A 15000-nucleotide genomic window follows, 5' to 3' on the forward strand; every position below is an offset into this window, starting at 1 on the left:
ATACACATAATATTATTGAAAATATTTTGAATTTTACATGTAACTGTCCACCAAAATGAAATGTGAATCATATCTGGAGAAAAAGAAAAGAAAAAAGAGAATAGTCCACATGTAATTTTATTTGTGGTAAAGTTGCAGAAAGGAGTTTCCCCAAGCCCTTTGGCAACACCTTATTAGTAGCAGTATTAAATGAACAACTGTTTATGAATGAATATCAGTTGGCATATATGATTATTGGTGAAGTTTCAAGATGTGTCAGCATTATTGGGCAGCACTTGGTTGCCTTGAAAAATATCAGATCCAGCAGTAAACAAAAAAAGTGCATACTGTCTCACCCATTATAATCAAGACTAAAACCATAATAGTGGATAATCAGTTTATTAATTCTTAAGCTTTTCCTTGTGTTAACCTCTAACCATATGTCATGTGCCCAGGCTGTTAGTGTGAATGTGTTTATGCATTTATTGTTTTTACTTGAGTAACCCTCTCACTCCCTGGCTTGTTGTTATCATGGGGGGGGGGGGGTGCTTAGGAGATGGAAACTGATGGGGATCTCCACTACCTTGCCCCCCAATCCCTTGTCCGTTGTTGTGGTGGGGCCTAGGAGATAAAGACTGGGACCAGTGCTGGGGAACTCCCCTGCCTTGGGACTCAGCTCTCGACTCAACTAAATTTGCATGGTCTTTTTTCCACTCCTGTTTTTTTGTTTCTGTCCCTTCCCCAACCCCCTTCTATCCACTACCTAAGGTGTGAGAGTCTTGCTAAAAGGATGAAAGGCTGACTTTGTGCGAGCCCTGAATGGCCTGAGGGAGCCATGGGCACAGTATTCCCCTGTTTTAGTTGTCTCACCATTACCCCTCAAGGAGACCCTGATTGGTGGAATGTTTCTCTCCCCAACATACTTCAGGCTTACCATGGCCAATAATGAAGATGTTATATCCTTATTAAGGGCAATGAGGCTTCATCAAATAGCCCCCACCAACTCAAACTCTACCAATTCCCTGACCCCAGTCTCAAGGAGACATTCTTACTCTCCCAGCATTCTCAACTTTATCACCTATATTACCCACAGCCTTCTTCATCAACTATCCCATCCTCCTTTTTTACTACTTTACAGCCTTATTGTCCACCTCTCCACAGTACTACCTCCCTCAACACTACTCCCTCTTCCACACGTCCCTGTCTTTCTACTACCCCCATCTCTACAAATATCTTAAATACTCTATTTAGCCCAGCCAAATGAGACCGATTTATTCGTGATCCCTTCCACAACTCAGCAATGTCTCAAAAAAACAAGTAGGCAAAGTCTCTTTCTGTAGCCGACCCGATCGTTCCCGTCTCATCATAGTAACATCGGAAAACCAAGCTATAGCATTATCAACTGATCTCTCTAGTAGTCCCATTCCTGCAGAACCTCATCCAACCCACAATGCTTGCACTGGAACTGTCTCTATCTCTCCAGTAAACTGCCCTATCTATAACAAAAATTGGTCAGATTGTGGAGAAGACTTACACGCCAGCCTCACAGACTATGGTGCTAAATCAGTACAGTGCTACTCCATTCCTCCCAGAGGTCATCATAAGAACCCCACTAACATTGCCAAAATTACTTTCTGTAGACATGACCTTCCCATTAATGTTTACATTGGTGGAGAATCCCTCCCTGTCTGAGCATATCAACCTCCTCCCTGTCAGTGCCAAAATTGTTGGTGTTTAGGACATCCTGCCAAACATTGCTGTTCCATACCCAGATGCCCAACCAGGTCATACTCAATCAAACTGCTCTGCACAGTCATGCACATGTGCTAACTATGGCAGTGCCCATAATGTATTTTATAGGGGCTGCCCCACCTATAAATTTGAATCTGAGGTGGCAACTCTCAGATTCAGACTTGGATTCACTCTACGTGAAGCCAGACCGGAAACACGTCTACGAGGCTTTTCTCTTTTTTCTTTCTTCAGTAATATCACTCACTCTGCCCCTCCCCCTCCCTCCCAAGACATTCCTACACCCTCCTCTATACCTATCCCTCCTACATCTTACTTCCCTACTTATACCTCCTACCTTCCCCAGTCAAATTCTTTTGTCATTCTAAATCCAGACACTCCAATCTCTACTGCAGCCCCAACGCCTTCCCCTCTCCCTCCCCAAACTACTCGCAGTAGACTAAATGTTCCACCCCTTCTTCTACCACACACTTGCCTCCACCTACCTTTGCCTCTACTCCTCAGACACCAGTCTCCTCTTCCCCTCCCCCTTCCTCCCTGATAAGAAAACCTTTGTCTCACAAAATTCCCCATCCAACTCCTTTACAGAAACTCTAGAAGATTTTCAAAATTATGAACTCGAGTCCCAAACTGACCTTGAAACCCCTTATCTACCCTCAAATTCCACAATTCCTGCTCCCTCCACACTCTTAAGTGACTGCTGATATCCATCCTCCTCCTACTCATATTCCCCCTACACCCCTACCTCCTACTCCCTCACAACACAGCCCATCCCCCCTAGCTCCAGCTCCTCCACCTCCTGATACCCCTCCTTATACATCATCACCTTCCCCCTCTCATCTTTTATCTCACCCCCTAGCACCTTCCCCTTCAAATTTTCCACAAGCACTATAACCGTTATCACTCATAGATCAACTAAAGTGTAGTTGACTTACATTGGAATATTTGCAATTTCCGTTCTCATAGACCTGACCTGTGTCATAATGTTTCTTCTTATAACCCATCCATTATCTGCTTCCAAGAGACTTTTCTTACACATCCTCCTATACCAATCCCCAACTACCATTTTGTTTCTTCTTCACACTCCCTTTAAGTCTCATCTATACTTATCAGAAAACACCTTATGTCATACCTCCCTTCCAAACCACTGTCCTGTTCACAATTATTCGCATCTTATTCGCAGTTGGATCACAGTTATTTCAGTCTACTTTTCCCCTTCCCACCCCATTGACTTTGTTGCCTTTGAAAATCTAATTTCCCAACTCCAACCTCCTTTCCTCATAGTTGGTGATTTTAACTGCCGCCCCACTCTTTGGAGTGATTCTATCACCAACTCCCGTGGCCGATTTCTAGAGTGCTTCCTCTCCACAACTGACCTTATAATTCTTAATCTAGATCGCCCCACACACTTTGACATACACACGCAATCTTTTTCATGCATTGATCTCTCTCTATGCACCCCTTCTCTTCATTTAGATTTCCATTGCTCAGTTCTAAATCACTTTCCAAGTTTCCTCTCTCCTACTTCGTATGTACCACTTCCTAACTCCCCACATTGGTGCTTTGATAGAGCTGACTGGCATACTGTCACTTCACTCTCTGCTATTCCTACCCCCCCCCCCCTTCTAGTCCATTTCAGATATAATACCTTATCTTCTGCTGAGGATAAGGTGAAGATTCCTTTTTCTTCCTCTGAACTCACCTATCCTACCTTACAGTCATGCCGCAACACTCATGAAAGCCCTGACAGTATTCATGCTCTGACACCTTCCTTCTTCCTCTCTATCCTTCCTATTTACTATTTTCAACCACATATTAGACATCGGGAAATTTTCCTTCTCATAGGCGAGAAGCGCTGAGCCTCCCCTTCTTGAAACCCAATAAATCGGGTATCCTCCCTCAAGATTACCGCCCCATCGCTCTAACTAGCTGCTTGTGCAAACTAATAGAGCGAATGGATAACTTCCGCTTAATGTGGTATTTTGAATCTCACAATCTTCTCTCTCCTTCCCAGTTTGGTTTCTGTCGGGCCTGAGGTACAGCTGACCCCCTTGCTCATTTTAATACATATATTACATCTGCATTTGCATGCCATGAATCTGTATTAGCCATATTCTTTGACCTAGAAAAAGCATATGTTACTACATGGTGGTACCATATTCTCCAAAAATTGTCCTCCCTAGTATACATGGAAACATGGGTGTCCTTATAAAGTCTTTCCTCTCCAAATGCACTTTCCAGGTCAAAATTGCCCCTTCCACTTCATCATCATTTCCTCAGTTCGAAGTCATCCCACAAGGCAGTGTGCTCAGCACACTGCCTTGTAGGCACATCTATACCAAATCTCTGCCAGTTCCTTCAGTCTGCAATATCAGCAGTATTTTCCTGCACCACTAGCCATGGCTTCCTTTTTTCTACCTCCAAATGTTTCTCCATCCTTTTCTCTTGCACACGTGTAGGTCCCTAACCTCCACTCTTCTTATATGACACTCCACTCCAATACCATTCCTCTGGCAAATTCCTTAGTGTTATTTTTGACTCCAAATTGTCCTGGCGAGACCATATCTTTTACATTAAAGAAAAAGCTCACCACCACCACCGAATCTTAGAAATTCTGTCCCTTATATCCTGGTGCTCAGATAGCAAAACTCTCCTCCAACTTCATGTTACCTTGATCCTCTCCACTAGATTATGAATCCCATATCTACTCCTCTGCCTCAACCTCCCTCCTTGCTCATCTTGATACAATCCACCACTTCACGTAACCCTTGGTGCCTTTTGTTCCTCTTCAGTTGAGAGCATGTACACTGAATCAGGCATGCCATCTCTGTCTCAATGCCGTACCCTACTTTCTCTCCGTTGCTATGCTCAATACCACCAACTTTCCCTCACTAAACTAACTATTCCATGATCCCTGCATCCTACCGTTGCTTCTCCACATTTACCTACTCCCTTCTCCATTTGCATGAATACCCTCCTCTCCCATTCCCCTTTTCCCCATCTCTGACCTCTTCTGTTTTCTGTCCATTCTGTCCATGGCATATACCTTACCCCTGTATTTGCTCCTCTGTTTTCCCTGACCTATCAAAATCAGATACCCCCCCCCCCCCTGTCCTTCTCACCCGTTTCCTTGACCATGTCTCCATTCATTCCTCCTGTATTTATGTTTACACGGATGACTAAATCCTCCTCCGGTGCTGGTTTTGCAGTAACCTTCCCAATTCACACTTTCAAATACCCCCTCCCTCCAGAGTCCAGTGTCCTTACTACAGAAATGTAGACACTCCTTTTTGCCTTAAAGCACACATACTCACTCCCTCCTTCCTCTTTCACTATTTTACTGACTCCTGTAACTCATTAACTCTCATAAAGTCAACGCACTCAACCAACCCCCTTGTCTGTAAGATGCCATAAAACTATCAGATTTTGCTGGGTGCCCAGCTATGCTGGAATCCCCAGCAATGAACAGCGCCTGCTGTGTCCACATCACACCAACCACGTTTCTTACGTATTCCAGCCATGAATTATTACCTCCACTTTAAGACCTTCTTGTATAACTGATGGCAGTCTTTCTTGTCAAGTCTCTGCACTAATAAATTATGTAATGACACTCCACTCCAATACCATTCCCTCTTTCAATTCCACACATTCTCTTATCCTATCTGCGCTTTGATGCAGCCTATACTTCTACTTTCCCCCACCTATCCTCCATTCACCGACTCCCAACCTATTAGACATCCTTACAGAATATCACACTTTCTGCTTTGACAACCTGTTCTCGTTCCTCAGACACATACATATCCTTCATTTGATCTGATCCCCTTATCTAATCCCCTACCTTAACCCATTCACTCATCAACTCCTTTAACCATCTTTAACCTTTTCAATATTAATCTAGATAGTTGATGTATGGCAACTAACTACTAACTCAACCGCCTTTCACTACCTCTTACTGTACCTTCCTACATGACCTTAGATGTCTAGCACATTTGTTTTGCTTTTAACTATTAACCATACACTACCTTGGACCTCAGCCCCTGCCCCAACTAATTTTGTATGTTCTTTTCTTCTCCTCCTTTCCATTTCCTTCTCTTCTTTATCCCTTTCTTCTGTCCACTTCCTAAGGTGTGAGAGCTGTGTGGAAAGAATTAAAGGCTGGGTTTGTGTCAGTTCTGGAATGGCCTCCAGGAGCCTAGGCACAGTATCCCTTGGTTAATCACCTAACCCTTAACCCATAATTGACAGGTAGCATTCATAGTGGCCTGGGCCCTCGCTGCCGGGGGCTTATATCGTCGCCCGAGCATGCGCGACCACTCATGCCAAATACCAGCATCCCATGCCGTTTCTTCGTAATACTACGAAGATATGTTGTATTTTCAATTTTCATTATTTTTTACAGTCTCTACTTGCCAAACTTCCTGATAAATCGAGACTGAAGGGCATTTTTGTTGTTATATAGACTCCATAGTTGATCATTATTCGGTCTATAGTCCGAATAAAATAAGCAGTGTGTGGCATCATGGAGTTGAAATTGTCGGTTTGTTGCATTTTTTTTGTTTGTTGCATGGTAAAAATGAGAAAGTGTTAGAACCGACTTAATCACACTTTCACTGGCAAAAAAATAAATCTTTTGCCGTGATTGTAACAAAAAAAAACTCATGGCATGTCCATGCATACTCTATGGCATGTGCGTACGTGCCCCCGGCAGATGGTCCCGCCATGCCATGGCATGTACGTACATGCCACCCGTCGGCAATGGGTTAATCGCTATGGGGACCCTGAGGGATACACTGTTTTTTCTCCCCACTTATTTTGGGCTCATGGCCAATAATAAAGATTTTTTATCCTTAATAGGGGCATTAAGGCTAAATTTGATCTCTGATGTCCCATCCCTTGCCTCTCCTTTGACCACAGCTCAGACCACTGTTACTAATACTAATAGTAAGAAGGTAAAAAAAAAAAAAAGTCTACTATTGAGGGGCTGTATCCCCTCAATGACTGCTGGTAGGGTCAAGGAAGCAAACAATTGTGTAGTGTTTACCGTGGACAGCAGGCTCAACCATGTGTGGCATATATCCTTGCTGCTCAACAATTGGGCTTGGTTTGCCATGGCATGATTAGACACCACCTGAATGGGTTAAAGATTTTGTGCTAGAAGGGCCATTCAAAAAGGAACTAGTATTGTTATGACAATCATAGTTTTCAAATCCACATCATTCTGTAAACATTACAATTAAGAAGGGCACTAATAGACAGAACCTGAAAAGTAAAATAAGTAATTATAAGAAGACTGCGAGTTACACTTCAGAACACAAGAAGGAAGAAAGGTCAGTATGTTAGATAATGATTCATAACATGTCAGTTCTAGTTTTATACATAAGTGCTCTCGACCAGAATGTGGAAAAAAAAATATATACCTGGTGATGTTCCAGAAATGATAATTAAGTATCTGAAAAGGTCATGTTCAGTGACATATTTTTTGATTTCTTTAAAAAATGATGTTTACCAAATGCAGCATTAAGATTTATATAATCCTACTGAGAACTAATTTTCATCATGCATGCTGATGTGAAAACAAACTCTTTTGACTTAAAATTAAAATAATTTCTTAAGGACATATAGACAGAATGTATTTGTCAGTCATCCTTCTTTTTCTTTATAGATTTTTACTTATGATAGAAAAACGGCACCAGAGATCATCGAGAAAGAACAAAATGATTATAGTAAGTCAAAATTCTCTATTCATTTGTGTGAATGTGTTTGTACAACTATAGAGATTAAAGAGATATCAAATTGTAATACCTGTCCACCACATCCCGGTAACAAGGCATGTTTAGTAGAAGGAAAAATTTTGCTCTCCTGTTCTAATCTGTATTAGATATTGCTAAAATGGACTATAACAGCTGTTAAACATATACTCCCATACTGTAATGCATCCTTTTTAGCCTGCAAACACTTTAAACCCTACAGTGCTGTTACCAGAAATTTCTGGGTGTCGCTCATTCCGCTGATTTCTGGCAATCGTTTAACCTTTGGCCAGGGAGTCCACTGCATATAGCAGAACTTCCTTCCCGACTCACTTAAGGGAGTCATGATGCCTATAGCTGTGCCCATCATAATGAGTTTTTTCATGGCAACTATAAGCATGCTTGGCAAAGCAAAATTATCAAGACTATTCTTCAAGATAGTTAACACCTCCTCACTTATTACTCATAGAAGGTATCTTGATTAACCTGTTGCTGCCATGAAGAGCATGTACGTTCATACCATGCCCACTATGGGTTTAAGTTTTAAATGTCTTTACACATAGACTGCTCACAAGTACAAACACTCACTAATTTACTTATTTTATCTCTGCTCTTTTCCTTAATTTTGGGAAATATTTTCTAGTATCTTATATTGCTGTTAGTAATGTCAATTACATTATAATAATTATAATGTCTATAATGATGATAACAGCATTGATACTGATAGTGTTAGTAAAGAAAATACTTTTTTTTGCAAACTCAAGGAAAGATGAAATCAGGTAAGATCACAAGGTCTACTAATTGACTCCTTTGTGGCTAAGCACTTGTGGAGAGATCTGTGTGCAGAGACATTTCCCAAAACAAAATGCAACATTTTCCTGATGACACAGAGTTAAGCAGCCCATGTCTTATTATATTCTACAGATTTTCTATTGGACATAAATTCAAAAGAAACCCAAGACTGGCAAAAGGATAGGCCAGTCTTCAAAATAATCCAAAGTACAATCAACTCCTTTCTTCATTTGGCTGCATGATAGGGATCGATTTTCATGTTTCTAGCCCTAGATTTCTGCATGTTTACAGGTGATGTTAACTTTGACTTTAACTTTACATGAATTTGAGGTGCTGAGTAAAAGGCACTTAATGTTGTATAAATAATTACATAATGTTTTTGTTAATTACATATATGCCAAATAAATTTGACAAGACCTCATAAACTATTCAAATACGACTCAGATAGTAAAGAGAGGAAAAGGGAGAGAGCGAGAGGGAGAGGTCTAAGGGAGGGAAAGAGTGAGAGTAAGTGTGAGAGCTAGAGCAACAGCAAGAATAACAGAGAGCATGGACTCAATTTATTCTAGGGAATGGAAAGAAGTTTTTGATGTGATGGGTATGTATTAATTACCATAAAAAGCATTGTAAACATTCACATCAAATATTCTGTATAGTGGCATTCGTAGAAAGAAATGCAGATTTTAAAGTTTTAGATTTATAAATTTACAAGATAAACTTGTATCTTACATCGCATGAGAAATGAAGTAGACCAGTTATTAATAATAATACTAATAGAAATCATGATAAATTAGAACTCTATACCAACCTCTATTACCAGTTTGTAAAACACTGTTTTATTGATGGATGAAATGTTACTTTACATTACCAACTTTGTTGTCAAATACACAAATACATCTGTGTTTAATTTTAATTTTTTTTTTATTTTTTATTTTATTATTATTATTTTTTTTTTTTCAGGTTCTATAATATTTGATTTTCAAAAGTACTTTTATTTTTATTTTGTTATTACCTTTGTAAATACTGAATATAAAAAAATTGTGTAAGTAGTATAGCAGAGCAGTACATAAACATTTTGCATAGGCACACCCAGAACAGCTATAGGTACAGTATATGCATGTGCTTAGCTTTTTTTTCTCTCTCTTCTTTTCTTCTCTTTTCTTTTCACTTTTTCCTTTTTTTTTATATTCCAGTCAAGAAAAATGAAGATCATTTTGCTAAGCTAATTGCTGAGGTAAAGAAAAGAAGAGCAGATGCCAAGAGAGCAAAGGAGTCGAAGAAGGAGCAATCAGAGGAAGTGAATACGAAATCTGAAGAAGGAAATGTGGCTCTTAATGCAGGAAAGAGCAGGTTGCGTCCTAAAAGTACGAGTGAGGATGATGAGCTCAAGAGTAGAAATAATGAAAGTGAGAGAGAACAGCAGACAGGCAAAATTAAAAAATTATTTTCTCTGTTTAACTCTAACACATTAACAGATGGTGTTCTTAGTGAACAAGAGAAATCCAAAGAAAATTGTGTAAATGATAGTACAGTTTCTGATGGTGAAATTCCTGAAAATAATGATGAAATCAGAAGTGCCAAAGTAAATTTAGTAGAACCACCTCTGACATCTAGCACTGTGAATAGACAGAAAGTTGATAAAGATGGATTTTCAACTGTAAAAAATATAATGGAAGAATCCTGTGAAAACACTGTGGTAGAACCCAGTCCAGACTTTTTTTCTGGAAGTCCAGCAGGTTCACAATCAAGTTGTGGTAGCTTTAGTTTGCTCCAAGACTGTGATCCTCTCATCATACAAAATCCTGAGCTTCTAGGTATTTATCTTCTTTGATGGTGTAATTCTCCAGCATTCTTCCCTTTTTTTTCAGTTGTATGCAATGTGAATAACAGTGGTTCGCTCTTGTTGAAGATATTTAGTTATGAAGATTTCATATCCTGCGATTTAAAAGGTTGAAGTTAGAATATTATGCCTTTAGCTTAAACTTTGAAGTATTCACACATTAATTTGGGTAAAGTTCAACAAAACTTACTCATTATGCTAAAAATATTCCAAAAGTAATTTTGCTGTGCAAAATTAAAATTTGTTCATTCTTTCTTTCATCTTTCAGGAGATAATTTAGAAGAAAATGAAGATGAAGACATAATTCCAGGCCATCAGCCTGAAAGCTGCTCAGATGATCAGGAATCTGTGAAGACCCCAAGCCCACAGTTAGGGAGAAGATCTACCAGAAGCAACAAGACATTTGGTGCACTCCCTGTGCCAGCCTTGCAGGAGTTGGGCCCAGAGACACAGTCACTTTTGGAGGACTCTCAAGGGGACCCAGACTACATACCATCTCAACTACTAGATGCTGTAGTGAGCTCTATATATCTTTTTTCAGTAGCAGGTTATTTATGCTTTCTTGATTTATAAATTTCTAAAAACCGATATATGCTAGGATGGCAAGTGTGGGAGTTTGACTACGGGGGTATGTGAAGAGAAGAGGCAGGGAGGCAACAAGGGTAGGGAGAGATGATTAGATGGCATGTGCTAGTTATTCTATTGCTGTTACCATAATTTTAATAACATAATAATAATGACACTGAAATATGTCATTTACAAACTTTCAGAGTCACAGAGAGGGAGTTTCTTGGTGGGTGTGGGTGTTTGTGGGAGGGTGTGAGTACCAGGTATAAATGTTTGCCAAGTTGATGGTCACACTACAAACCATGCTTGCTTGTTTTGTGATTGACAAAACCATCAATGGATTGTTGTAGGAGGATACATTGCCTGTAGTGTAGTTTCTCTTTCTCAACATATTGGTGAGAAGCCTGAGGTACAAGGAGTCTAAATTTGCTTTTGTAAATATTCTTGTGTAGTATGATTATAACATTTGATATATGTATTTTCATATTCATAATGGGATCTTGCATTATTTAATAATGCAATATATCAGAAATATAATTATGAGAAATTATCATTAATTAAGAAACTATCCTCATTCTGAACATTGTAAAATATTAGACCTAATATGTATTTGTTTTGAATTTGGAAAAGAGGGGGAAACTTCTCATTTATTCAGTGTTTTTTAATCTATTTCTCAGTCAGTTATTATATACATAAATATATTTTCATAATGATATAATAATGTTAATAATAATAGTGTTGATGATGATGATAATGATGATAGCAGTAAAACCACTGCCACCAGGTTTCCCTGTACCCCAGCTTGTTGCCTCTTAACCTTCCCCCTGCCTTTTATCCCCTACCATGTCCTTATACATTTTACGCTGAATGTAATGAATTCTGTGATATCTATGGGCAGTCTGTAGACACATAGTTTTAAGCTGTATGTATAATCAATCTTCTGCTTTTGAATTTATTAATTAATTTAAGATAATGATAATGCCAGTGATCATCATCATAATAATCTAGAAAGAGGGAGAGAGAAGGGGAAGAGAAAGAGGGAGAGAGGGGGGGAAGAGAAAGAGGGAGAGAGGGAGGAAGAGAATAGATAGACAGGGAGAGAGAGAGAGAGGGAGAGAGAGAGAGAGAGAGAGAGAGAAAGAGAAAGAGAGAGAGAGAGAGAGAGAGAGAGGTAAAGAGGGGGAGAGAGAGAGAGAGAGGTAAAGAGGGAGAGAGAGAGAGAGAGAGAGAGGTAAAGAGGGGGAGTGAGAGAGGGAGAGAGGTAAAGAGAGAGAGAGAGGGAGAGAGGTAAAGAGAGGGGAGAGAGAGAGAGAGAGAGAGGAGTAAGAGAGAGAGAGAGGAGTGAGGTAGTAAAGAGGGGGAGAGAGAGAGGAGAGAGATAGAGAGAGGAGAGAGGGAGAGAGAGAGAGAGAGAAGAGGAAAGGGAGGGAGAGAGAAGAGAGAGAGGAAGAGGAGAGGGAGGAGAGAGAGAGAGGTAAGAGGGGAGAGAGAGGAGAGAGGTAAAGAGAGAGGAGAGAGAGAGGGAGAGAGAGAGAGAGGTAAAGAAGGGAGAGGAAGAGAGGGTAAAGAGGGGAGAGAGAGAGAGGAGAGTAGGTAAGAGGGGGAGAGAGAGAGGGAGAGAGGTAAAGAGGGGGAGAGAGAGAGAGAGGAGAGAGGGGTAAAGAGAGAGAGAGAGAGAGAGGTAAAGAGGGAGAGAGAGAGAGAGAGAGAGGTAAAGAGGAGAGAGAGAGAAAGAGAGAGGTAAAGAGGGAGAGAGAGAGAGAGAGAGAGGGGGGGGGGGGGAAAGAGGGGAGAAGAGATGGTATAATTAAAATAATAATAATAATAATCTAATCATTATTTAAAAATAAATAATAATGATAATAAGAGAGAGAGAGAGAGAGAGGAGGGGGAGAAGATAGAGAGATAGAGCAAAAGAGAGGGGGAGGGGAAGGGGGAGAGAGAGAGAGAGAGAAAGAGAGGGAAGGAGAGCAAATTTTGACCAAGTTGGATTATTATATTTAGTAATTTAATTTTCTGTCTATATTTTTCAGGATCCCGAGGACATAGACTTAAATCCCTCACAAAGTCAGACAAGAAGATCAACTCGGAAGCGCAAGGTTGCCCAGGATGCTCTCACCAAGGCAACAAGGAGAAGAAAGAGATAAATCAAGAGTAATAAAAAATAGAGTAAATGTGCTAGTACAAATATTTGTTTCCATAAATGATGTATACAAAGAAAAAAATATTTTATGTACACAACTTAATATTTTTTTTAATAATGTAATGTTTATTTTATATTAACTTCATAATAATTTACAGTGGAAAGAAAGTTTGACTGGAAGAAGAAATAGATGTACTTGGGGTATGGTCATGGATATTTTCAGTCACAGCATTTAATAATAGGGTACAAGACCGTGTCTGTAGTTTATTTAAATATATGAAAAAATACAAGTAGTTTTGATTTGTTCCACAGGCATTAAATTATTACATATATTATGTTCAACAAGGAAATTCAGAAGGGAAGATATGAGATGAAGAGATTTGAAAGCACTGTAACGTAATGTCAATAGAAAAAATCTCTTTACAGTCTCAATTTGGCAAATGTTGCTATGTGTTATCCATAATTGCCTTAATTGATCAGTTTGTCATAGATATGCAAATAGTGGACCTAAATTTCTACTGATTCAGTGGGATCCCCATTTCCTCCCCTAACTCTTCTGCAAGGTCTCCTGCCTACAAGTACCCTTATTTCCTTTGATCACAACTCCAAACACTACTATCCCCATGATAGCTACTGTCACCTCAGGCCATTCCGGGCCAGCCACTCAGGTTATTACTCAATCTTAAGGAAATGTTTTTATCTCTCCCAACATCCTTAACTCCATCTCCTCTTCTAAATCTTCTTCATCTACAGCCCCCTTCCCAGACATTACTACACTTCATCCTTATTGTCCCTCTCAACATCAATCCCTCTTCCTCCCATCCTTGTTCTTTAACTACTTTCATCGTTACAAACCTTTTGATTACTCTTTTTAGCAAAGCCATGTGGGATTGAATTTTTGTGATCCCCACAACCCCTTACCTCTTCCAATAAGGTCTCTAAAAACAAGTAGGCAAAGTTTCCTTCTGCAGCTGATCCCACCTTGTCACATTACATCTAAATCCCAAGTTCAAGTTTAATCTACTCTGACTAATTTTGAAGGCAAACCTAATCCTCCCCACTTTCAACTTTTTTCCCCTCCCTCTCTCTCTCATTAACCCTTTACTACTAGGTGGCATGTATGTACATGCCATGACATGCTTGGAATATATTCCAGGTGGCATTTGTATACGTACCATGGTGCTCCAGTCCCATTTTCCAGGGGCATGTACAATCATGCCGCACATGCTATGGTGCCTACACAATTGCCCAGTGACAGGGCCTGGACTATTACGAATACAGCCTGGGAATGAGGGCTTTTGTATCAGGAAACCACCCTGTGACATTGCGTTAAATCTAGACAATAGTCTTTTCCACTTCTCCAGTGACTACTACTATTTTTTATTCTCTATCTATTGTATTTAGTTTGTCTGAACAAACTAAATATTCTACCCCATCTTTTACCACATCCTGCCCTACACCTACCTCTTTGTCTTCTCTGCAGACATCTGCCTCCTCTTTCCCACATTATTAGAAAACCTTCGTTTCTCAGACATTTCCTTCTCATTCATCAGATGCATATGTTGCCTCGATTTGATTTAATCACACTTAACCCCTGCCACTTCCTATTTGCTAATCTCTACCTTACCCTATTTACTCACCTCTTAACTCTTCATTTCCATATTACCTTAAAGTGCTGTACAACTTTTGATGTGTAACACATTTAATCATTAACTCTAACTCCTCCCTCCCCCCTCTTTACACCTATTGCTACTATATCTTTCAATAGTGTTACATGTCTATCATAATTATTTGCTTTTTAACGTTTATCCATAAACCTGTAACCCTTTCCCGGCGAGTAGTATTCATAGTGGCCTGGGCCTCGCTGCCGGGGGATTACATCGTCACCCTAGCATGCGCGACCACTCATGCCCAGTACCAGCATCCCTTGCCCTTTCTTCATAATGCTAAGAGCCTACGTTGTATTTTCGAAATTGTTATTTCCCAAGGTCTCTATTTGCCATATTTCCTGATAAATCCAGACTATAGGATATTTTTGTTATATAGACTCCATCTTCTTCTTTTAACTCCATAGTTGACCATTATTCGCTCTATAGTCTGAATAAAATAAGCATTGGGTGGCAACATGGAGTTGAAACCGTAGGTTTTGTTGTATTCCCCCCCCCCCCCAAGTTATTTTATAA

General features: G+C 39.9%; 1 protein-coding gene across 1 annotated transcript; it reads left to right on the plus strand.

The window, feature by feature from the left end:
• Nucleotides 1–7316: 7316 nt before the first annotated feature.
• On the plus strand, nt 7317–13107 carry LOC119572057. The gene is made up of 4 exons (XM_037919069.1): nt 7317–7451; nt 9461–10081; nt 10376–10623; nt 12708–13107. The coding sequence occupies exons 2-4, from the start codon at nt 9937–9939 to the stop codon at nt 12819–12821; spliced, it is 507 nt and encodes a 168-aa protein (XP_037774997.1). The 5' UTR covers nt 7317–7451; nt 9461–9936; the 3' UTR covers nt 12822–13107.
• Nucleotides 13108–15000: the final 1893 nt, after the last annotated feature.

This window comes from Penaeus monodon, chromosome 4, assembly GCF_015228065.2.
Source record: "Penaeus monodon isolate SGIC_2016 chromosome 4, NSTDA_Pmon_1, whole genome shotgun sequence".
In the NCBI taxonomy this organism is placed as follows: Eukaryota; Metazoa; Arthropoda; class Malacostraca; order Decapoda; family Penaeidae; genus Penaeus; species Penaeus monodon.

Bases quoted from the DNA above. Each gene is read 5' to 3' on its own strand.
- LOC119572057 (XM_037919069.1), top strand. From the start codon at position 9,937: ATGGAAGAATCCTGTGAAAACACTGTGGTAGAACCCAGTCCAGACTTT. The intron at 10,082-10,375 runs GTATTTATCTTC...TTCATCTTTCAG, and splicing joins ACAAAATCCTGAGCTTCTAG to GAGATAATTTAGAAGAAAAT. The intron at 10,624-12,707 runs GTGAGCTCTATA...TATATTTTTCAG, and splicing joins CTCAACTACTAGATGCTGTA to GATCCCGAGGACATAGACTT.